The 22493-nt window shown below is 39.9% G+C and overlaps 1 protein-coding gene across 1 annotated transcript in view; it reads right to left on the minus strand.

Annotated features, from left to right (window-relative positions):
• Positions 1-22493, minus strand: part of LOC105241345 (collagen alpha-4(VI) chain) — a 106238-nt gene that overhangs the window by 50617 nt on the left and 33128 nt on the right. Inside the window, exons 7-16 of the mRNA XM_034662019.1 lie at positions 21756-22301; positions 20856-21410; positions 16920-17254; positions 15872-15950; positions 14209-14354; positions 13961-14053; positions 12115-12168; positions 4070-4141; positions 2981-3007; positions 1134-1178 (exon numbers count right to left, since the gene is read on the minus strand). Of these exons, the coding sequence (XP_034517910.1) occupies positions 1134-1178; positions 2981-3007; positions 4070-4141; positions 12115-12168; positions 13961-14053; positions 14209-14354; positions 15872-15950; positions 16920-17254; positions 20856-21410; positions 21756-22301 (1952 nt within the window). The remainder of the gene's footprint in view (positions 1-1133; positions 1179-2980; positions 3008-4069; positions 4142-12114; positions 12169-13960; positions 14054-14208; positions 14355-15871; positions 15951-16919; positions 17255-20855; positions 21411-21755; positions 22302-22493) is intronic.

Consider the following 22493-nt stretch of genomic DNA (forward strand, 5'->3'; position numbering starts at 1 on the left):
AATCAGGGGATGTACTGTATGGTGATTAACATAATATAATAAAATAAAATTAATTATAAAAAAAAAAGAGACCAAGCAGAATTGAGAAAAAATCAAATAGAACTTCTTAAAGTGAAAATCAGAGAAATTGAAATTAAAAATCCATTTGACAGGTTAAACACAAGTGACATAAGGATTAGTGAACTTGAAACTGGAGAAAGTACTCTGAATTCAGTACAGAAAGACAAACAGAAAATATGAACAAGAGGTTAAGAGACATTGAGGATAGCATAAGGTCTCACAAATTTCCAATTAGACTTCCATAAAGAGATAATAGAGAAAATGGGAAGGATAAACATTTCAAAATGAGAATTTGCTAAGGAGTTTCCAGAACTGACAGAAAGCACAAATGCTCAGATTCAAAAGCCTAACAAGCTCCAAACAGGTTAAATAAAAAGAAACCCACACCTAGACACATCATATTGAAACTGCAGAACACTAGAAAGAAAGGGAAATTTTTAAAGCAGCATGATACATTTTTTTAAGATTGCTGACAAAAGTAACAAAATGAGTTTGATGGGTAACTTCTTAACAGCGCTAATGAGAGACAGAAGACAACAGAAGCCAGAAGACTATGAAATTCCATTTTTCTAAGTGCTGAAAGAAAATCATTCTTTCCCCGAGAGCAATCTTTCAAGAAAAATGGTAAAATAAAGAGATTTTCAGAGAAACAAAAACTAAAGGAGTTTGTAAATTCCATTAAAGGAAATTTTAAAAGTTGTACCTTAGGCAAAAGAAACAAGATCTTTCATGTTCCTTTGAAGGCATCAGTGAAAGTAACAAATATGAGGGCAAAGCTGGATAAGCAATGACTAAGCAAAACAATAATCATAATAATATTTAATTGAAAGAATTTAACAAAAATAAATGGGAATAAAATACTGGACAATAACATGTTATTATGGGAGGCAGTTAATTAGAGCTACTTTTCTAGGGTCCTTATATTTTGAAGATAAGGTCAAATAATAGATTAACTTTAGACACTGTTGAGTATGCATGCTAACATTTCTAGACTATGTCCTGGAAAGTATAAATAGAGAGTGTAAATACCAAACTAGTAGAGGAGAAACATAGAAATGAGAAACTTTCTATACCTGTTCCCCAACCAAGCCATCAACACCTTCATCACCAGGGCTTCCCTGTGGAGCAAAGGAAGATAAAACTGTTACAGAAAAGAGAACCAGCTGTACGTGCATATTGCTTTGATGTTAATTTCCTTGCTAATATTTTTTGTTGTTGTTGGGAGAAGAATCTAGAACTTCCAAAGTGACATTTATATACTGCATTCATATATTAAAAAACAATGATCATTTTCATTCCCAAAATAGTCACTAGCCTTATACGCTGTTTTTCCAAAGAAAAAGATAAGAAAAAAAGAAACCCAAATTTTTAAGGGATAGGAAGACTTCTTTTTCAACTTTTGCACAGGGAACAAGTAGTAACTCTTTCACAAGACTAAATGAAATATTTCCCACCGGTTGTCTGCCTGTTAAAGATGGTCCTTTTGCCATTGGCTTTTTTTAATTTAAAAAGACTGGCAAGGGGCGCCTGGGTGGCACAGCGGTTAAGCGTCTGCCTTCGGCTCAGGGCATGATCCCGGCGTTCTGGGATCGAGCCCCACATCAGGCTCTTCTGCTGTGAGCCTGCTTCTTCCTCTCCCACTCCCCCTGCTTGTGTTCCCTCTCTCACTGGCTGTCTCTATCTCTGTTGAATAAATAAATAAAATCTTAAAAAAAAAAAAGACTGGCAAATATGTCTGAATTAATTCACAAATGGAAACTCAGAAGATCTCAGATTAAGGAGGAATTAAATGGGAGTGTATCCATACGTATGTATTTGGGGAGACTTACCATAAGAAAACTCCTTAAGAATGGAAAACCTGAAGCTAACTGGATAAGAGTAAAAATTGGCAGCTACAGAGTGACATCTCATCAAATATTCCATCACTTCGAACTCATGGGCCCTTCGTTTCGCCAACTATCTCAGAACGGCAGTTGTATTTATTATACGGGCACCTGGGTGGCTCAGTCGGTGAAGCATCTGCCTTCAAGGAGGGTCATGATCCCAGGGTCCTGCTCAGCGGGAGTCTGCTTCTTCCTCTGTCCCTCCCCCCTGCTCCTGTTGTCCCTCTCTCCTTCTAGTCTCTCTCAAATAAAAATAAAAATCGTTTTTTAAAAACCACATTTATTATAAAGCATCTTTCGGGAAAAAAAAAAAAGGTCCAGAGTTTTGCAAGCCAAATAAAATGCATATTACATGTGTGGAATAGTTGATTTGCTCCCACTATCAGTACGAGGAAATCAAGTTTCAGGCACTTTTTTAAAACCAAAGTATAGCTGAGTTAGTGCATGAAAATACGCACACCGAACTCTCAGACTACAGTTACGTGATGTATTTGCCACAGGCCATAAGGGTAAATCAGTGGTACCAGGAGACATGAGTAAAGAAGCTCTATCAGCCCTTGTTTGTTTTGTTCATCACTTTGTAGCCACTCCCAGGGATAATGTGGGAAACAGAGTGGGTACCTACAAATATATTTTTTGAGTGCATGAATGACTGAGTGGGTACTTTGCCTTTGAATGAAAGAAAAGTCATTCTCTTACTGTGCCAGCTCCTTTCCTACCAGCCCTGTCCTGGCATCCATCTCCCATTCCGTACTCACCTTGATGACCACACCTGGAATTCAGGACCAACTCTTCCAGAGCATCATGTGACAAATATGGTGGCTCAATTATTATAGATAATTATACATTTTCATATATGTCCCTGCTTTAAACCATTCATTAGCACGGCAGTTTGACTATTAATATCATCTGACATACTCCCTTGTCAAAAAGTTTTAAGTCCCACCTCACTCGAGCAAAGGAAAAGCAAGTGGCGTCAGTACTGTTTCCCAAAGAAATTGCTCTCCAGTTTAAGCAGAGGAAGGAAGGTCACATACCTTTTCTCCTGAAAATCCTCTTGCTCCCTAAAGTTAGGAAGAAATAAAAAGAATTGAGCTTGAATAAGATTTTTAAACCTTTGTTTCACTTAAGATACCATATATTTCCAAATTCCAAGAAAATGCAATTCATAGAACAAAATGAAGATTTCTTCTCCAGTGACTATAGTGGGCATCACAGCACTCTGATTACTACTGCCCCCCTTTGCCTGTGACTTGGAGAAATTCGTATCGGTAACTCCTCACGTAGTAGGGGTGAGCAGGAAATGGCAATGATCTGCCACTTATTAATAGCTCAATCATATATTTTCAAACAAAAGTGAGAATACACTGGCTAGGGAGCATGAGAAGGATTCCAGGAACAATAGGACAAATTAACTGAAAGCGTAACTTGATAGAATGTACAGAATAGGGTTGCTATGGTCAGAAAAACTCTCTATAGGACTCGGAGATTGTAGAGGTAATTTTCTGGCCTTATTAAAGGAGCTTTTCTAATCCTGGAAGGTTAAGAGACATTTATGAAACCACTGAAAAAGGAGACCCATCCATTATTTCTTTAGGCTTTAAAATTTCAGTATTTTCAAACCCCCTTCCAACTGTCAGCACTATGACTTTTCCTGAGGGCTTGTTCTGGTACCAGAGCCTGTCCACATGCAATGTAGCTCAGAAGTGCTGGGGAATTAATACCCACTGACAGCAGCTTGCAAATCATGCCTGATAGGGTTTGGTGTATAAATGCCTCAGCTCTCTCCGCCCTTGGGTGGGACAATGTTGAGGTGCATGTTCAACGCTGGCTCACACAGTTCCTCAGCAGAATTAGGCTCCATCTACCCACAGTGGTAATCTAATTGATAACATATTTTTTCTAGGTCACCTTCCTTCCTTTTCTCCCTTGTCTTGCTAGTATTTACTGAGATCACCTCCCAATAAACTATTTGCACTTGATTCCTTTTCTCAGGCTCTACTTCTGGGAAACCCTCAGTCTGAGAAAGAGCTGAGATGCTATGTTGAAGAAGTAAGATGTTCCTCAAACTCAAGGGATAAAACAGAGACAGGGAAAGAATTCCACAGCTTGAAGTCTACACTCACCTTAGGTCCTCCCACACCTCGGCATCCTTCCTCACCTCGGGGTCCAGGAGGGCCTTGGGGGCCTCTTTCTCCCTATGAAATAAAGACATACACAGAGACAGTCAAACAACTATCTCCATCATCACCCAACCGATTCAAACCAGCAATAATGACCATCACAGTGACTAAAATATGACGCTGTCCTTACAATTACTTCTATATCCTCAAAGACCTGATCAGATCACCTACAAGACAATCAGAATGTTCATCCATCAACTGTCCATAGTGATAACCCCAAATCATACAAATCCGAATTATCTATATTTCTGACCAATTCATTCAAGCCACATGGACAAAACTTCAGTATTCAAACAAAACAGAACATGTGTCTGAACAGTTCCTTCTGGCGGCTAAAACTGGATGAAGGTTCCCTTGTGATTCTGCAAAGAACCAATCATTATTTAACTCTTTCTCTTCTTTTTTTTATAATAATATTTTTTATTATATTATGTTAGTCACCATACAGTACACCCCTGGTTTTTGATGTAAAGTTCAATGATTCATCGGTTGAGTATAACACCCAGTGCACCATGCAACACGTGCCTTCCTTACTACCCATCACCAGCCTATCCCACTCCCCCACCCCCCTCCCCTCTGAAGCCTTCAGTTTGTTTCTCAGAGTCCATAGTGTCTCATGCTTCATTCCCCCTACTGTTTACCCCCCCTTTCTTTATCCCTTTCTTCTCCTACTGATTTTCCTAGTTCATATGTTCCATAGATGAGAGAAACCATATGATAATTGTCTTTCTCTGCTTGACTTATTTCACTTAGCATTATTTCCTCCAGTGCCGTCCATGATGCAGCAAATGTTGAGAAATCGTTCTTTTTGATAGCTGAGTAATATTCCATTGTATATATGGACCACATCTTCTTAATCCAGTCATCTGTTGAAGGGCATCTCGGTTCCTTCCACAATTTAGCTATTGTGGACAATGCTGCTATGAACATTGGGGTGCATATGGCCCTTCTCTTCACTACGTCTGTATCTTTGGGGTAAATACCCAGTAACTCTTTCTCTTCTAGGTGAAATCCTGACCATTCCTAAAGTATAGATCATATGTCACCTCCTCCTCTGAGAAGCTTTTTCTGTTACATTGTGTTCTATTACCTGTTTCCGTGTTAAATTGCTTCCTGCTATTTTAAGAACTTCTAGGAGACAAAGACAATGTCTCTTTTATTTATCTCTGGGTTTCCAGCCCGAAGTATAGTGTCTGGCACACAGCAGGCATCCAATCAGGATGTGAAGAATGACTTCCTAAATTACATTAGTGAATATAACCTTTGGATCTAAGTATTGGATAGGGAAGAGAATGGTAGATATTGTCCCTTTGCCAAACTGATTAAATGTAAATTAGAAAGTACTGTATATCCCATGAGTTTTCATCAAGAGGGTTTACAAATGTAATCTCACTTTGGTTTAATGAGGTTGGATGACTTCACTGCCTGGGACAGTAAAAGAGAACACAGTAAAGTGAGAAGCACTTCAGATCAAGAATGAAAGGACCTGGGTTCAAGTCCTAGTTCTGCCTCCCACTTGCTTTGTGAGCTTGGATAAGCACATGACTTTATGAATTACAATTTCCTTCATTTATAGAACGTGGATCTTGGTAATACTGATGCTAACCATTCATAGGATCATTGTATTGAATGCATGAGACTCTGCACTGAAAGTACTTCACAGGCACCTGGGTGACTCAGTTGGTTAAGCGTCTGACTGTTGGTTTTGGCTCAGGTCTGATCTCAGGGCCATGGGATCGAGCCCTGCGTCAGGCTCTATGCTCAGCATGGGAGTCTGCTTGGACTTTCCCTCTTCGTCTGCCTCCCCCCCCCCCCGCTCACACTCGCTCGTGCATTTTCTCTCTCTCTCTCTCAAATAAATAAAATCTAAAAAAAGAATGTAAGTACTTCTCAAATCATACAGATTGGACAAATGAGGTGTCTTGTACTTAAACAGCAATAGATAATGAGAAAAGCACAGGTTCTAGCATCAACTGACAGGGGTTTGGGCGCAACTCCAACCTTCTCTGTCTGATCTTATAAGTCACCCTCCCTGAGTTTTGAACTCCACATCTATAAAATGAAAGTATTAGCGCATATCAGTAGGATTGTCGTGAAGATGAAATGCCATAACAGGTACAAAATGCTGAATGCAAAGCCTCACACGCAGTAGATGCCAAGTAAATGTCTATTTCCCCCTCTTCCTCATCCATCTGCATTTTTAGGTTCAATGTGTGGTGTTTAAGTTTCATCGGGAAAATTTAATTTTTAAGATTATCTCTTTAGTATTTTGTACTATGCAGTGTTATCAATCATGAATAATCGGTTGTTGCCTTCGTGAGGAAATAGTTGCTATATACCAAAAAATGTCCCTGAAAAAGGGACACAAAGGGAAAATTCTTGAAGTTTTTTTAACAAAACAAAACACCTTTAGGATGGCTATTGTCAAAAACAAAACCAAAAAGAAACCAGCGTGGATGCGGATGTGAAGAAATTGGAACATTAATGCACTTTTTGTGAAAATATAAGAGTTCAGCTGCTGTGGAAAACATATGGTAGTTCCCTCCCTCCAAAAAAAAAACTAAAAATAGAATTACCGTATGATCTACCAATTCCACTCCTGGGTATACACCCCAAAGAATTGGAAGCTAGGTCTCAAAGAGATATTTGCACACACATATTCATAGCAGCATTAATGACAACAGTCATAAGGTGGAAGCAAGCCAAGTGTCCATTAACAGATAAACCGATAAAGAAAAAGTGTCCTTATACATACCATAGAATACTATTCAGCCTTAAAAAGGAAAGTGATTCTGATACAGTACAATATGGATGAACCTTAAGGACACTATGCTAAATGAAATAAGCCCAAAATACAAATACTGTATGATCCTTCTTAATAAGGACCTAGAATGGTCAAATTCGTAGAGACAGAAAGTAGAATGGTGATTGACAGAGGCCACGGAGATAGGGTCATCGGGAGTTCGTGATAATGGATACAGGGTTTCAGTTGTGCAAGATGAAAAGTATTCTGGAGATGGGTGGTGGAGGTGGTTGGTAACAACATTAATGTGCTTCATACCACTGAACTGTACACCTGGAAATGGTTAAGATGGTAAATTTTACATTATGTGTAGTTTGCCACAACTAAAAATTCAAAAGAAAATTGTGAAGAAAAAGAAAAAACCCTACTCTTATGACTCCTATTCCCAGTTTCTAAAGTTTCAGTTGCTATACATACATAATTAGGTATGCTTTCCGAAAATCACTCCTTGGAAGAAAAGGATATTCTTAAACTGGAGTTTTCACAAAGTCCTCACAAAGATTCTCATATTTCAGAGTACTCTCTCCATTGCTTAACTTTGAGCAGCATTTAGTGTTGACACCCAGTCAATGTTAATATGGGATTATTTATGGGATCCTTATGGATATCGCCTACCAGATCAGTTAAAAAAGAAGAAAAAAAGGAGGTAAAGAAATCTAACAGAGATAATTTATTTATCATATTTGATGGTGAGACCTCACAATTTCAAATGTTAGATGTCATGCAAATAAGATTTTTAAAAATCACTTTTCAAAACAATAGAATTCATGATTACACTAGGAAGACCATAAAAATATTCTCATAAGAAAAATGAGGTAATGAGTTTTTGAAGCTGAAAATAAATTTTCACTGACAGACTTTATAAACAGACTTAAAAAGCAATTTATCTTAAAGATGCCTGGGTGGCTCAGTTGTTTAAGCCTCTGACTCTTGATTTTGGCTCAGGTCAGGATCTCAGGGTCATGAGATTGAGCTCTGCGTCAGGCTCCATCCTGAGCATGGAGCCTACTTAAGTTTCTCTCTCTCCCTCTCCGTCTGCCCTTCCCCCTGCTCTCTCTTGCTCTCTCTCTCTCACACACACACACCCACAAAAGTGGTTTATCTGAAACAACTTAGACAGAAGTGAACACAATATACTCTAGAAAATCAGGTAAGGTGTTTCCAAAACAGAGGCTCCAGTAATGCTGGGAAAACTGATATAGAAACTCCATGGAAAGAATTTTTAATAAAATTATTTGATAAAATACGAAAGAGAAAAAAGCAGAATTTCTTATTCTACTGTTTTACACAATGAAAGACTTTAAAATGTTCGTTTGTAACTAAGTTAAATATTTTAAGTAGACATTTGTCACCTATTTCCCTCAAAGTTTATTCTAATTGGGCAAAAGCATTTTTAGGATGTGCTCATGAAAAAACAGGAAACACATTATAATGGGAACCTATGTCAAATTGTTTTGAAACAAAATTTGGGCTACTGCGTTTCTCATTAAGATACTAAGCTCTATCCTGTCTAAAAATTGGCCTCCCATTTGTCCACACTAGTGGCTTAAAGCTATCAATTATAGCCATGATTCTATGGAAAGAATAACATGACCAAAAGCTGTTCAAATGTTAGGCTGGTTCAAGTTATTTTTGAGAAATGAGAATAATAACAGTAATATTTTGTAAATGAAATGAGGAAATGTATACCAAATGTTTAGCCATGCATCCAGCACATAGAAAGTTCTCAACAAATGTTAGCTAGTTCTATTACTACTGAAGTTACGTAACTGTTTTTGGGGACCCTAGATAATCTAATCTGATATGTAAGGCTTTGATAGGTAACCAATACAAATTTAAACCACCATTTTAAAAATATATAGATATATAGGTACATTTTAAAAATATACAGAATTCCTGAGTCTGGCAGATTGTTTTTTCCAAAGATGGCCACAACGAACTCTCAGTGCTCTTCTGGCTATGACCTTGCCACACCCCCATCGAGAAGGGTCTAATCCCCACCCCCACCTGCCTTGAATCTGGTCTGGAGTTAGTTAACTGGTCTGCCAATAGAATGTGGCAATAGAATGTGGCAGACAAGTTACCATGTGACTTCTGAGGCTCCCTCAGAAGCTTTGAGATTCAGCCTTGGTCTCCTGGAATGCTCCCTCTCAGGATGGACCCTCCCTGGTGGGTGCTCCCTCTCAAACCCAGCCGCCATTCCTGTCCTTGGACCACCGGGGCCCATCCTTCTGCCATCCCAGCCAAGCTCCAGAGCATGAGAGAGGAAGTCATCTCCGCAGTGGGTCCTATAGCTGCCTAGTCAGCCCAGCTGAGACCTCAGACACCTAGCAGAGAGCCACCCGCTCTTCCTTTCTTAGTTTCCCCATCCCAGAGTCCATGGATATAATAAATTGATTGTTGTTTTGCACCACTGGGCTTTTGCAGGGGGTGGGGTGGGGGGTCTGGGGAAGAGGAGTAATACATAACTGGAACAATGAATTAGTTCTTTGTTGTTATATGCTTTCAATTTGAACCTACAAATTATAGCCCCATTCTAAAGCCTGCCATCTGCAGAGAGATCTCAGCCATTGGGCAGACCAATCTGACCTGCTCTGGGGGAAACAACATTAAAAGTCATTTAGGGGACAACGTATTTTGCAGTCACCTTCTCTTGTGAGAAATGCAGTAAAAAGAAAATGACATCTGCTAGAGCCATACACACACACACGTGTCCTATGCACTTGCAATGTGTCTAGTCCAAACTGAGATGTGCTGTAGGTGTAAGATACACCCTGGATTTCAAAGACAGTATATTTTTTATATTCATATTAGTTACATGTTGAAATAATTGTATTTTGGATAGACTGGGTTAAATAAATCATTAAAATCACCTTTACCTATTTCTTTTTATTGTCTTTAAGATGACTACTATGAAATTTTAAATTATATAAAGGTATATATATCACTCGCATCATATTCCTAGCTCTGTATTAGAGAGCTTTTATAAACCATCTTGGTCTTAGGATGTTAAGACAGTGAAGAAGGGGGACAAAATTGTCTCTTACTCTAGACAGACAAGGGCTTGTTTATATTATTTGTCTGGAATTGGTGTCAATGATCCTAATAGGTTGGTCAGACTCTGATTATTTTCTTAAATTTGGCCAGGCTCATTGAACCATAGGTCAAGCAGACAGAAATAAAATAACACTTACAGGACATTTTAAAACATCATAAAAATGGAAAGGAATATTTTCACCATACCTGAACAAAACAGCAAAAATCCACAGCCCACATTTCTGAATGTATTTCTAACATCTAAGACTATTATTGCTGAGGCAAAATAAAGACAGAAAAGTTGAGCGATTCTCCCACAGATATAATCAAAGAAATGAATTGGCTTATATAGCTCCCAACAGCTGCATTTTTTTTTCTCATTTCTGCTGGTTTTCCAAGTTCCAGCAGCCTAAATATTCAGAACAGTAAAGCAATGCACACTCCAAGGGGGTGATGAGAACATTAAAGCTTGGATAGCCCAGCAGTTTGAAAAACACTTTTCAAAGGTCCAAGGACCACACAGGTCCCCAAGACTCTTTGGGAGGGGTGCTCAGTAAATTAAAACTACTTCCCCAATCATACATAGATGCATTACCTTTTCTTACTCTTACTCTCCCAAGTGTACAGCGGAGGTTTTAAGAAGCCACAAAGCAAGCGATATCACAAGACTGAACACAGAAGCAGACATATGAATCCAGCTATCTTCTAAGAAGCCAGATATTGAAAACATGTAAAACAATGCCACTCTTCTCACTCATCTATTTCATTTTGGAAAATACAGTTGTTTTTCATAAAGGAATGTGTCCTTTATATTAAGGGCTTGTTTTTGTTATTTGGGAGTAAAATAAATATTTTAAAATTCTTTTCATTCTGGGGCTCCTGGTTGGCTCAGTTGGTAGAGTGACTGACTTGATTTTGGCTCAGGTTGTGATCTCAGGGTCGCGAGATCGAGCATGGTGTTAGCCTCTGCACTGGGCATGGAGCCTGCTTGGGATTCTTTCTCTCTCTCTGCCCCTCCCCTCTCCCATGCCTCCTCTCTCTCTCTCTCTCGCTCTCTCTCAAAAATAAAATAAAATAAAATAAAATTCTTTCCTTTTGAGTTTCTAACATGGTAAATATCAATAGATAGAAACTACATCAACAGAAGCTCTTTGAGGTCCTCAATAATCTTAGAGAGTGTAAAGGTATCCTGAGACCAAAAGTTTGGGAACCATGGGTGTATACATATCAACTTTAAAATAGACACCTATGGTAAAGTGGTTTTCCGCAATTTAAAACTAACTGAAAACTAAGGCATTTAAAAATCCCTTTGAAGGGCGCCTGGGTGGCACAGGGCGTCTGCTTTCGGCTCAGGGCGTGATCCTGGCATTATGGGATCAAGCCCCACATCAGGCTCCTCTGCTATGAGCCTGCTTCTTCCTCTCCCACTCCCCCTGCTTGTGTTCCCTCTCTAACTGGCTGTCTCTATCTCTGTCAAATAAATAAATAAAATCTTTTAAAAAAATCCCTTTGATATTATGTGTTGTAATAAAGATGGGCCCTATCGTATTCCAGTTCTCTCTATAATATACATTTTCCCCCACAGCCAATCACACAATGGCTAACTTTCCCGTGCCCAGGAATATATCCAGGGTTGTAAGCAAACTTTTGGTGAGTAACTATAACTCTATAACTATATAACTATAACTCTATAACTATAACTCACCTTTTGGCCACTCAGGAAGGCATCTGAGGGATCTTGTTACAAGAATGGCCTTGGTTCTCTTCAATTTATTTTGTTAAATTACTTAAAAGCATAGCTACCTCGTTAATATGAACAAATGACCTGCAATTCAGCTCACAATTAATAATTACTATTACATACATACTCATTAGACATAGACCACAGTTTCAGTTATCTCAAATTCAGATTAAAATGACCACCCTTCATCATTAAACACCTTTTAGAGATTATAACTTTACAGAATTTGTCCACCTAATATTTGTTATAACAAACGGCTATTTTTATATAGATATTTTAAACCCATTTTAAATGGCATAGATGAGAACAATTTTCATGACTTAAGTGCAGTTGAGTATTTCTAATATTTGACCCATTTTACCATATTCCTTCAAATCAAAAAAAAAAAAAATAAGATTCAATACTTACATGTCCACCTTCTTCACCAGGATGGCCAGGTAATCCATCAACACCAGGCTTTCCCTGAGAAAAAAAGAAATCAAAAGAAATAACTTGGATTCTAAATTCTTCAATCTACATGAAATAAAATTGTTATTAATAGGGGCCAGGGGCTCAGTCCGTTAAACATCCAACTCTTGATTCCAGCTCAGGTTATAATCTCACCGTCACAAGATCGAGCCCCACATCAGGCTCTGCATTCAGTAAAGCTTGAGATTCTCTCTCTCTCCCTCTGCCCCTCCGCACTCGTGCTTTCTCTCTAAAAATGATGATGATGATAATAAACACAAAAATTTTTAAAAACTTTACTAATCAATACCTTTGTCTCGCTGAGTTGACATTTCATTGAGAATCAACTAAATGTTGAGCACAATGTGTAGGGACATGTAGAAACAAATATTTTTGGTCTGTCTTAAAGTGAGAACTTGAATACCTGTTTGTCTTAGTAGTTGGCACGTTAGCCTATTTTTATTTTCCTAAAATACTGTTTTGAGCCGTTCTATACTGAAAATCCAAACCAAAACTAGTTTCTAGTTAAATGTTTAAGGAACACTGTTCCTCTTAAAGAGGACTTTGACCTTGTTATGCAGAACGTCAGTAAGCAAAGGTGTTACGGTCCAGGCTCCTTATGAGAAACGGCTGTTTATTTCTGTATGACTCAGTTGTTTAGTCTCTTGCAATCTCTTTCTCTTTCTCTTTTTTGCTTCTTCTTAGATAACTAAACACACAAACCATTTCCTCTCAGGGAAGTTTGGCTTGCCATTTTTGGCAGATGTGTTTATTTAACTTAAAAATGTTCAATAAGATATGGGAGCCATATTCTCTTTGGGATCAACAAAGACATGAACATGAATGCAACTCACCACTGGATTCTTACAGACATTAAGACAGAGAATTATTCAAAACATTCCCATCTTCAGCCTCTGAGGCAGAGTCCTTGAGTTGCAAAAAAACATGTCAAGAGGTTCCCAAGCTTGATTTCCTGATTCTCCAGTCTGATACTTAAGAACAACGCAAGGAGGAAAAATCTAGTGCTAAGGAATAACTACAATTTTTCTCAAAAAGTCATTATATACTTTATACTGTTCTAAATCAAGATTGATCTGCAAAGTCAGTCAGAGCTCATTCCCACAACCTCACAGGAAACCTTACAAAGAGAGAATGGGAAAGGATGGGCAAAGCCAATGGGTTTGGTTCAACCTTACTTGGGGATCTGTGATGATCCGCCATCGTGCAGCTGTAGTTCATGTGTGAAGGGTACCTCACGTCCCTGCATGACTGAGGTCCATTTTTAATGAGATTCATTGTCCCTTTAAAGTGGAACATGGTAATTTTGCTATCGCTTCACCATGGACTTAACAGAGAGATGCAAAGGGACCACTTGAGAACCAGTGATTGTATCTTTCCTCGGAGTTTAAAGCTCTAGAAGAGAACGTCAGCTCGGAGGGGAAAAGGCCACTGTAAAGAAAGCAGCTGGGACACAAGGGAACATCTTGTGGACAAGTGAAAACCTCTGTGCTGCAGTAGAGTATGTGAAATTTGTCCGTGAAATTACTTGTCAAATAAGTGTAAGGAGACAACATCATATAGTGGAAAGAACGTGAGCCTTGAGTCAGGTAGACACAGGGGCTTTGGGAACGTAATGTTCCCTCTCTAAGCTTCTATTGCACACCTGTGAAGTAACATTTGCCTCAAAGGTTTGTTAGAGGGTAGAATTAGCAAAGGTGTGGTAAAGACGGAACACAGGGCTTGGTGAGCAGTCGGTGCTAAAAGGTCTCCTCTCTCCCGGCACCATCCACATCCAACAAATTCTCACCTTGCTCCCAGGGTTCCCACCATCACCCTGGTACCCATCTTTTCCAAAACACTTCATATATATATTGCAGCATCTTCTCTCCACAATTGTGTCCTGAAAAACAGAATTCATGTGACATGATTTTTTTCATCTGTGCTAACCTATGTCACATTACACGCTAAAGAGACAAAATTCCCTCTGGGTTTTTAAAATTATTAGAATGACTAGACCTAGTGAAGGATGGTGTGAAAAAGGAAAAAAATACTTACAAGTTGCTTCAGTAAGATGCTTGGGAGGGATTGCAGTGTGATGCTCAGGGGTTGATTGTATATGAATCCTCTACCAAATTCTAGCTCCTGGAGCTCTTCTAATTTATGCACACCTTCCAGGCCAACAAAGAGGAGCCCAGATAATCCTTCAAAATACCAGCAGGTTGGAGATTTACTTGCATGTCTTTTGAACGGTATTTGTCCTGGCCCTAGATATTCATGCATCATCGCAACTTTCCTATATCCTTCACCTGTCTTGTCTCAAACTGAATTTCTGACCAATGAAACGAGACCAGAAGTGACATGTGTCACTCCCTGGGAGAAATTTTCAGAACAGTACATAATCTGCCCCATTTCCTGTCTCCTGCCACAGGAACAGACCCTCTTTCAGCCTGGGTCCTTAAGTGAAGAGAATGAGACACAAATGAATGGTCATAAGGCATAAGATAAATATATTCTTGCTCGTTTAAGCCACTGGGATTTGAAGGTTGATAATTATTGCCCATCCTACTGATGAAAGCACGAAAAAATCATGTGGATTTGCCCACATAAAAGAGAACAAATGGACAAGGACACTTTTCAAATTGTCTGGAAATCACCATTCATAGAATTTCAGAATAAATATTTGTGAATATTTTGAACAGTAAACTCACACACACGTACACACATCAGCTTTTTGCTATTGTAAACAAGCGACTTAACAATCTTGTGATTAAAAGTTGTTTACATGTTCTTAATTATTCCTTAAAATAAATTTCTAGAAATGGAGTGCTGATCTAGCACGTAGGCAAAGTTTGCCGTCTTTTGTCAAATACTTCAAATTCCCTTCCGGAAGATTCGCAACATTTTAAACTTCCTATGTGGTAAATCCAGTTGGGAGCAAGTTACCAAGCAAATATTCCAGCACATTGTTAACCAACGGAAAGCATCATCTCAAGAGGAATATACCAAACATACTCTGCGGAGAAGGGATCGGAGTACAGGGAGCTTAAGCTGCTGCTTGTTCATCTTGAGTTTGCCTTAGAGCTCTTATGTGACATGAAATGGGAACAGAAGAGCAAAGGCGCACGGCTGTACAGGTGGTACTGCCCAGCTGAGGGAGCTGGGGGGCCCTGAAATGCAGCCAGCTTACTACTCTTGAGGCCAGGTACCCAGGCACAGGGTCGCATACACCCAGAGCATTGGCATCTTGTTCTAATTTCACAAAGATGCCATATAGACTAGTAGCAGCCCTTGGGGAATGGAGAGAGAAGAAGAATTGATGAGCAAAGGAGGAAGGAAGGGCAGTGGAAAAGCAAAGCCCAGTGATTCCAGAGTTCAGGAAAAAGAGACATATGGATCCCTTGGTAGCCTGCAAGAGCAAATGGCACCCATTCAAAATGAAGTAGGAGTTGCACATTCAACCCTCAAAAGCAGATGCCAGGCTGGTTACTCGTCAGTCCTGTCTCAGTCACAGTGACCCTTGGTCAGTGTCGGGGATACGGGACTCTGGGTTCCCTCAGCCCTGATTCATACAGAGCATCAGCCTTGTGGGCACTGAGCTCCAACCACCAGGGTTAGTCTATGGAAGGCTTAATGGAATCCAGCGCCATCTGGAAATCTGAAAGAGGATCTCGGTCCCTGTGGGAGGAACAGCCCACCCAGGGCAACTACGAGCACTTACCTTTGCTGCGGAGAAGCTCAGATGTTAACTTCAGTCTCTGGAAATTATCATCCAGTCCATCTGTAAACACTAAAAGGACCTGTTGTTTATGAGAGAGAGGAGGGTGGAGGGGAGCAAGGATGGAGGGGAGGAAGGGAAAAGGAGAAAGATAAATGCTGGAAGTTGCGCAGTTTGTAAAAATGCAAGGATAAGCTTAGCTTTTCTGGTTGTATCCAGCCTTTCACCCTGTTTCATTTCACCCCTTTGTTTACTTGTTACTTTATTACACATTCACTTTTACTTCTACATCCCCAAGGCCCCTGCCAAAAAAAGAATTTGAACCAGCTTAATGTATTCCCTTAAAAATACCTTCCAGAAATGGTCTTACAATATTCACCTTTATCACTGCAAAAATACCAATATTTTAATGCATTTTTGTAATTAAAATGTGTTACCTTTACTCAAAGAAAAATGTTTAATTTAAAAGTGAATTCCATATTTTAAGAAATAAATCCACTGGATGCATTATTGAAGGAAGAACTAAATGTAACTTGCGAAGTTTGGGGATGTCATTTCCAAATAAACATCACATAAGATCTTTTCATCTCTGTAGGCTTTAGTGGGTTAATAGTTCTTGGGCACCAGGAAGGGAGGACCACGAACAAGCCATTAGCTAGTTATTAAAGATAGTTCAGAGTGCTGACTGAAAAAATAATGGGCCCTACTCTACATGACAATCAGTGGCCATAAGGAGTTAATATCTTCCAAGTTGTCTTTGGAATGAATTTGCACCATGGAAGAATCTGGATCTCTAAACTGTGAGTAACTTGAGGGCAGGGATTTATCTTTTTATCTCTACTGGCATTATTTAGCACAGAACCTCTAGGGCTTAGTAAATATTTGTTGATTGAATGAAAACATATCCCTTGTTGGTCTTTACTGAGTAAGATTATGGTTTTCCTCTATTAGAATCTCCAGTGAAGAACAGTTTATTGGCCTCAGTCACAAAAGCCTTATCCTGCCAACCCTGGCAATTGGCACTGTATCATGGGTTCTCAGCATTTATTACCTTCACATTAGCAGAAGACAGTTGGATAGCATGATCTCCCAGGGACTGCAAAAATTCCGCATCCATATAGTTGCTCGTGGCAGTCTGATGAATTAAGAATGTCTGAATAATATCATCACTATACTTTTTAAAGCCTGAGTCAAAGATAAGCTGGCCGTTTGAGCCAGGGACCAAGAAGCGGAACATCAAGTTGAGGCCACCACCAGCACTACAGCTGATGTTGGAAAGCAAGGCCAACTGTTGCATCACCTCTGGCAGTAACCGTTGAAGCTTCTGCTGAACTGGACTTCTGGGAGTGGAAATATCAAGTCCTACAGACAAATCTATGTTGCATCCTTTGAAGGTGGAAGAGAAGAAAATCAAATTAGTCATCTATAGACGCATGACCAAGCCCAGAAGACATCAGCCAACCCTGAAAGAAGAATCTGCAGCCAATCCACAGAAATATAAGCTAAACAATGTTTAATCTGGGGGATGGTCTGTTACACAGCAAAGCTAACTGATACAACATACAGTGTTTCATACATCTGTTCCTCTGCAGCTCCTATTCCCTCTACCTGAAGTGTCCTTTCCCATCTCCTCCACCCCAATCTGGTTAACCCATACATGTCCTTCAAGTTTCAGTTCCAGAGACCTCCCCCCAAAAGCCCTCTCTGACTCATGTCCCCAGGTCCTCAAGTTGCCTTATTAAATGTCCCTGTACGTCCATGCTACTTTACTTGAGCCTCTCTCCCATTAAACAAAGATTCCTTCATAGTAGGGATTACATCATCTTACTTTCCCAATGCCTAATATAGATAGATGTTCATTAAGTGTTTGATAAATGAATAAAGAAGGGAATATAAATGAGCCTTGAGTCTCTTCCAGCACATGCTGTCCTATTTCCTTCTCCCTTGAAAGTTTCTTTTCTCATTCACCACCTCTGCATATACCTTATTTCAGGGAAGCATATCAGAGAAGATCAAGACTGACAATCACTCTCAATTTTCTGTTTCTTCTACCTGAAAATTGTTAAGCCTTCCTGGAAGAGTATTGTGAGAATCTGAAAACCCACTGATGTTTCAGGCTATACCCACCCACTCACTGGTGAATAATAAGACCGTGCACAAAATTCCAATGGGGAGGAAATGCTGGTCACAGATGCACCTGAATTAGAATCTGGACAAATGGCTTAAAGTGTAACTTAACAATGATAAAAGGGCCACTATTATCAACTACTTCTGGACAAAAAGCATAACTTGCAATTGTCCAGTGCAAGCCAAGACATGCAGACATTTTCTCCTTAGACCAGCACACACTGGAGTATTTGGCTCAGAATCAATAAAAACAAAACTGCAGATTTTAGGGGACAAATTTGAAGAAAATAAATAAATACTGGACCCTTTACCAGTGAAAATGGTCATAAACAATGTCTTAAAGTTTCTTAGGAATCTGAGATCCAGGACTGAGCCATGAGTTAGTTTTTCATCCCCTAAATAACACACTCAGTGCTAGCTGGCCAGATATGCTTCCAGAATTGCCAAGACAGAAAATGCCTTTCTCCCCTCCTTTCACATAAAATATCTCGGTTTTGTTTTGACTTTTAAATGTCTAATTGAAATTCACCAAAAGGAGTTTTCACAGATGTAAATCCCATTTCTACATCAGATCTCATTTCAGAAAAAAAGGAATTTCCTTTCTGCAGTATGGTATATTATTCCAACATTTCTAATTTACATTTTCCCCCAGGAACATTTCAGCTGGCTTTATTCTGTAAATGTAAGAATATGCAAGCATTTTTTTCCCTGTTAATGTAGAGGGTTGAACCTTGCCAGGTAATCTCTAAGGTCTTTATGATTCAGCTTTATGATTCTAGAATTCTGGAATTAATTAGGTTCCAGCCATTATTGAGGTACCCAGCTAATCTTATCAAAAAGTCAAAAGACAAAACTGAAGATGAATGTAAATCCTAATTCACTATGTGGTACAAAAAATAATCTGAAAAGAGAAGCTGGAATCCTGTATCTCTTCTTCTGCCCAGAATAATACCCAGGTACATATAAACAAACAAAAATGGACTTTAACTCCTGAAAAATCTGAACAGCTTAATGTAGGACAACCCAAAATCCATGCTTATTTAAAAAATAATTTCACACATCCACTCTATTCGATTGATTTCTGAATTTACCAAGGACATGGCAAAGTGATATCCTTTACTCAATATAAACAAAAATATTAATTTAATACTCTAGAAAACTGGCTCTAGTTTTCAACACCAAACTTCTGAAAAGTTCAAACCCTCACGTTATTTCCCATCTTCGTTTCTTACCTCTTTCTTGCTTTTCTCATCTGGGAATTAGGTATCACAGTAATAGTATCTGCTTCACATAGTGTTGACGCAGGAATGTTGGGCTTTATGGGTTTCATTTTACACTCCTTTATATGATTTCATACTATACTATGCTTTATTATACTATACTTTACTATGTATTACTAGGCCATATTACACCATTGGACACCGTCCTACGACATTCTGTACTGTATCATACTCTATCAAAGTCTTCTGTACTATACTACCTTCTGTTCTGCCTTACGATATCACACTATGCAATACGACACGACACTGTACTACACACTATACTATACTACCCTCCTACTCAAAGCGTACATTTCAGTACCTGCAGGATCAGCATCACCTGGGAGCTGGTTAGAATGCAGAACCCCACTCTGACCTACTGAATCAGAATCTGCTTTTCAGTAAGAGCTCAGGTGATTCAAATGCATATGAAAGTTCGAGAGGCCCTCTTACGCTCCACCATGCTATACCAAAAAACAGTGCAGAACAATTATCTAGCACACAGACTCTACAACCAGATTGCCTCAAGTTTAAATCTCAGCTGTGCTATTTACTTGGGCCAAATAACCTGATTTGGGTGTGCTTTAGTTTCCCCAGCTGTAAATAGTATCTGTTTAGGGGCGCCTGGGTGGCTCAGTCATTAAGCATGTGCCTTTGGCTCAGGTCATGATCCCAGGGTCCTGGGATTGAGCCCCGCGTCGGGCTCCCTGCTTGGTGGGAAGCCTGCTTCTCCCTCTCCCACTCCCCCTGCTGGTGTTCCCTCTCTCGCTGTGTCTCTCTTGGTCTAATAAACAAATAAATCTTAAAAAAAAAAAAAAGTATCTATTTAATACGGTTATGTGAAGATTAAATGTTTTAATATTGGAAGCCCTTGGAATAGCGCCAAGCACAAAAAAGGACCACCCAAAGGTTAGCCATTCTGATTATAATGTGATTGTGCTGGAGAATCTCACTCCCTGTGGATAGGAGGGAGCGCTGTCCGTGAAGATATTCTACCGGTCAATTGCACATTGAAAGGCAAGTCTTGGGGGTAGAGCAGACCCAGACTGTTGGGCAGAAGAACACCTGTTTCTGGACCTTACTGTTTAGGATAAAAACTTGGGGAGATAAAATGGGGTTAAGGATGACTGCAGCCATATGAAACCTTCCTGGCAACAAAGTAGAGAGGCCTCTCTACAAAGTCACGTAGAAAACAACTGTGTTCTAGTTCATAAGAGCACCAGTGTACCTGATATTATTCTCTGTTCCTATTTCCCTTCTGGTATGCCCAAATCTTCAGTAAATTGTTTACATATTCCAGTCTGGTTTTTCTATCTACGAGGAGTAAACCTAAGAGTTGTAAGGACTTTCTAGAGACAGAGTTCTGAGAAGGTTCAGGTCACTGGAGTCCAGAGTGGTGACAGCCATGAGAACAATGGAAAGAATCCCCAGGGGAAGGTAAACCACAGCACCCAGGGTTCAGGCCTGCTATCCTCCCCTCAGGGTGAACTTCCTCTCTCCTCTAGCTAGAAGGATCAGTTTCATTTTACTAAGAGAGACAACAGCATCCCTGACACTTACGATGCGCTCATGGATCAAATAGCAAACACTCCGTCACTCACCTTGTGGAATGCAGACCTTAAGAAGAATTTTCTTCTCCAAGTTCTGCAGGGACTCAAAATTCTCTTCATAGTACACTTTCTGTGGGTCATCAGTAATCTGCAAAAGCTGAGCATTTTTGGCTTCTCCCACCCCAATGGCAAAAATAACGATGTTCCTATCCCTGAGAGCCTTGGCTGGCATGACTACATCATCCTGGGCAACCCCATCAGTGATCACAATCAAATGCTGTTGAACATTGGGTCTCCCTCCTCTTGAACTGTCAAAAAAAGGCCGAGTGAAATTCAGGGCTTTCCCAGTGCGGGTGCCATCATTCATCTGCTGAACATTTGTGATGGCTCTGTGGATGTCCACCTTTGAGGAGTATTGGTCAAGCCTGAATTCTTCCTGGGGGGTTGAGCTGAACTGCAAAAGGCCGATCTGAATCTCATCAGTACTAATATCAGCTTGGTTCACCATCCTCTTCACGAATCCCTTCATCTTTTCAAAGTCTTCTGGGGAGATGGATTCCGAACCGTCCATGAGGAAGATGATATCAGCTTGCCTATTCTTACAGGCTGGGGACAACAAGGAGAACAGAACATTCACTCAGAGTCTGAAACCAATTAATTACAAGTCCCCAGGGACAGTCCGGAGTGGCATATATACAAAAATGAAAATATTTTTAAAGGGGGTGAAAGAGGAAGTCAATGAGAAAAATTTTCTGTGACCCAGCACAAAGGAGACACAGCTGTATGATAAAGAGAGAAATCTAACCAGCTTGCTTCATCCCAGGTCATGGTCACTCTGTCCAACATTCACTTTTGGACCCCAGTGAGTCCACACTTTGAGAATGAAGCCTATTTCATTAGATTCAATACACACACTCGGAAGGAAAGAGAGACTAAAGAAACAACTCTTACTCTCTGAGGAGCAGATGTCCTGTACCACATCTCGTTGGATGGCCTTCAAGGAATCAAACTCAGGCGTGAAAAACGTCTTGTCTATAGCTATCTCCTTGAGCTCCATAACATTAGCATTTTTGACTCCAATAGCATAAATGATGACTCCTTCTCTCCTCAGTGCCTCTGCAGGCTCAGCCACCGGGTCCTCGGATTTACCGTCAGTGATGATTATGAGATACCAAGGCACATCCCTGCGAGTGGTGTTCACAAAGACCTGAGCCATGCTGCTCAAGGCCTCACCGGTCATGGTGCCACCTTTCCTCTGCTGGATGTCATCAATGGCTGCCTTCAGCCCTGCCACACTGGAATACTGGCTGAGGATAAAGTGAATATCAATTCCATCCGAGTATTGAACGACTCCAAACCGTACTCTGTCAGGCCCAATTTGGAACCTCTTTATCACCTCATTCATGAACACCTTCATTTCGAGAAAATTGTCATGGTTGATGCTGCTAGACCCATCGACAAGGAAGTAAATATCGGCCTTCTCAATGTGCACACAGTCTAGGCAATAAGAAGAAGGAACAACCCATTAGAACGGTGTGTGAGATAGCACACAGCCAAAGCTACTCATCCTGATCCCCACCCAGACGCCCTCAGCTCTCATTGTTCCCTTGAGAGCCAACAGCTTTCTATGAAAGCACCTATGACTCTGCCTGGGATATCATTTGGCCAGAAGCATGCTTAGCCACGCAG

This window comes from Ailuropoda melanoleuca, chromosome 6 (assembly GCF_002007445.2).
Source record: "Ailuropoda melanoleuca isolate Jingjing chromosome 6, ASM200744v2, whole genome shotgun sequence".
Classification (NCBI taxonomy): Eukaryota; Metazoa; Chordata; class Mammalia; order Carnivora; family Ursidae; genus Ailuropoda; species Ailuropoda melanoleuca.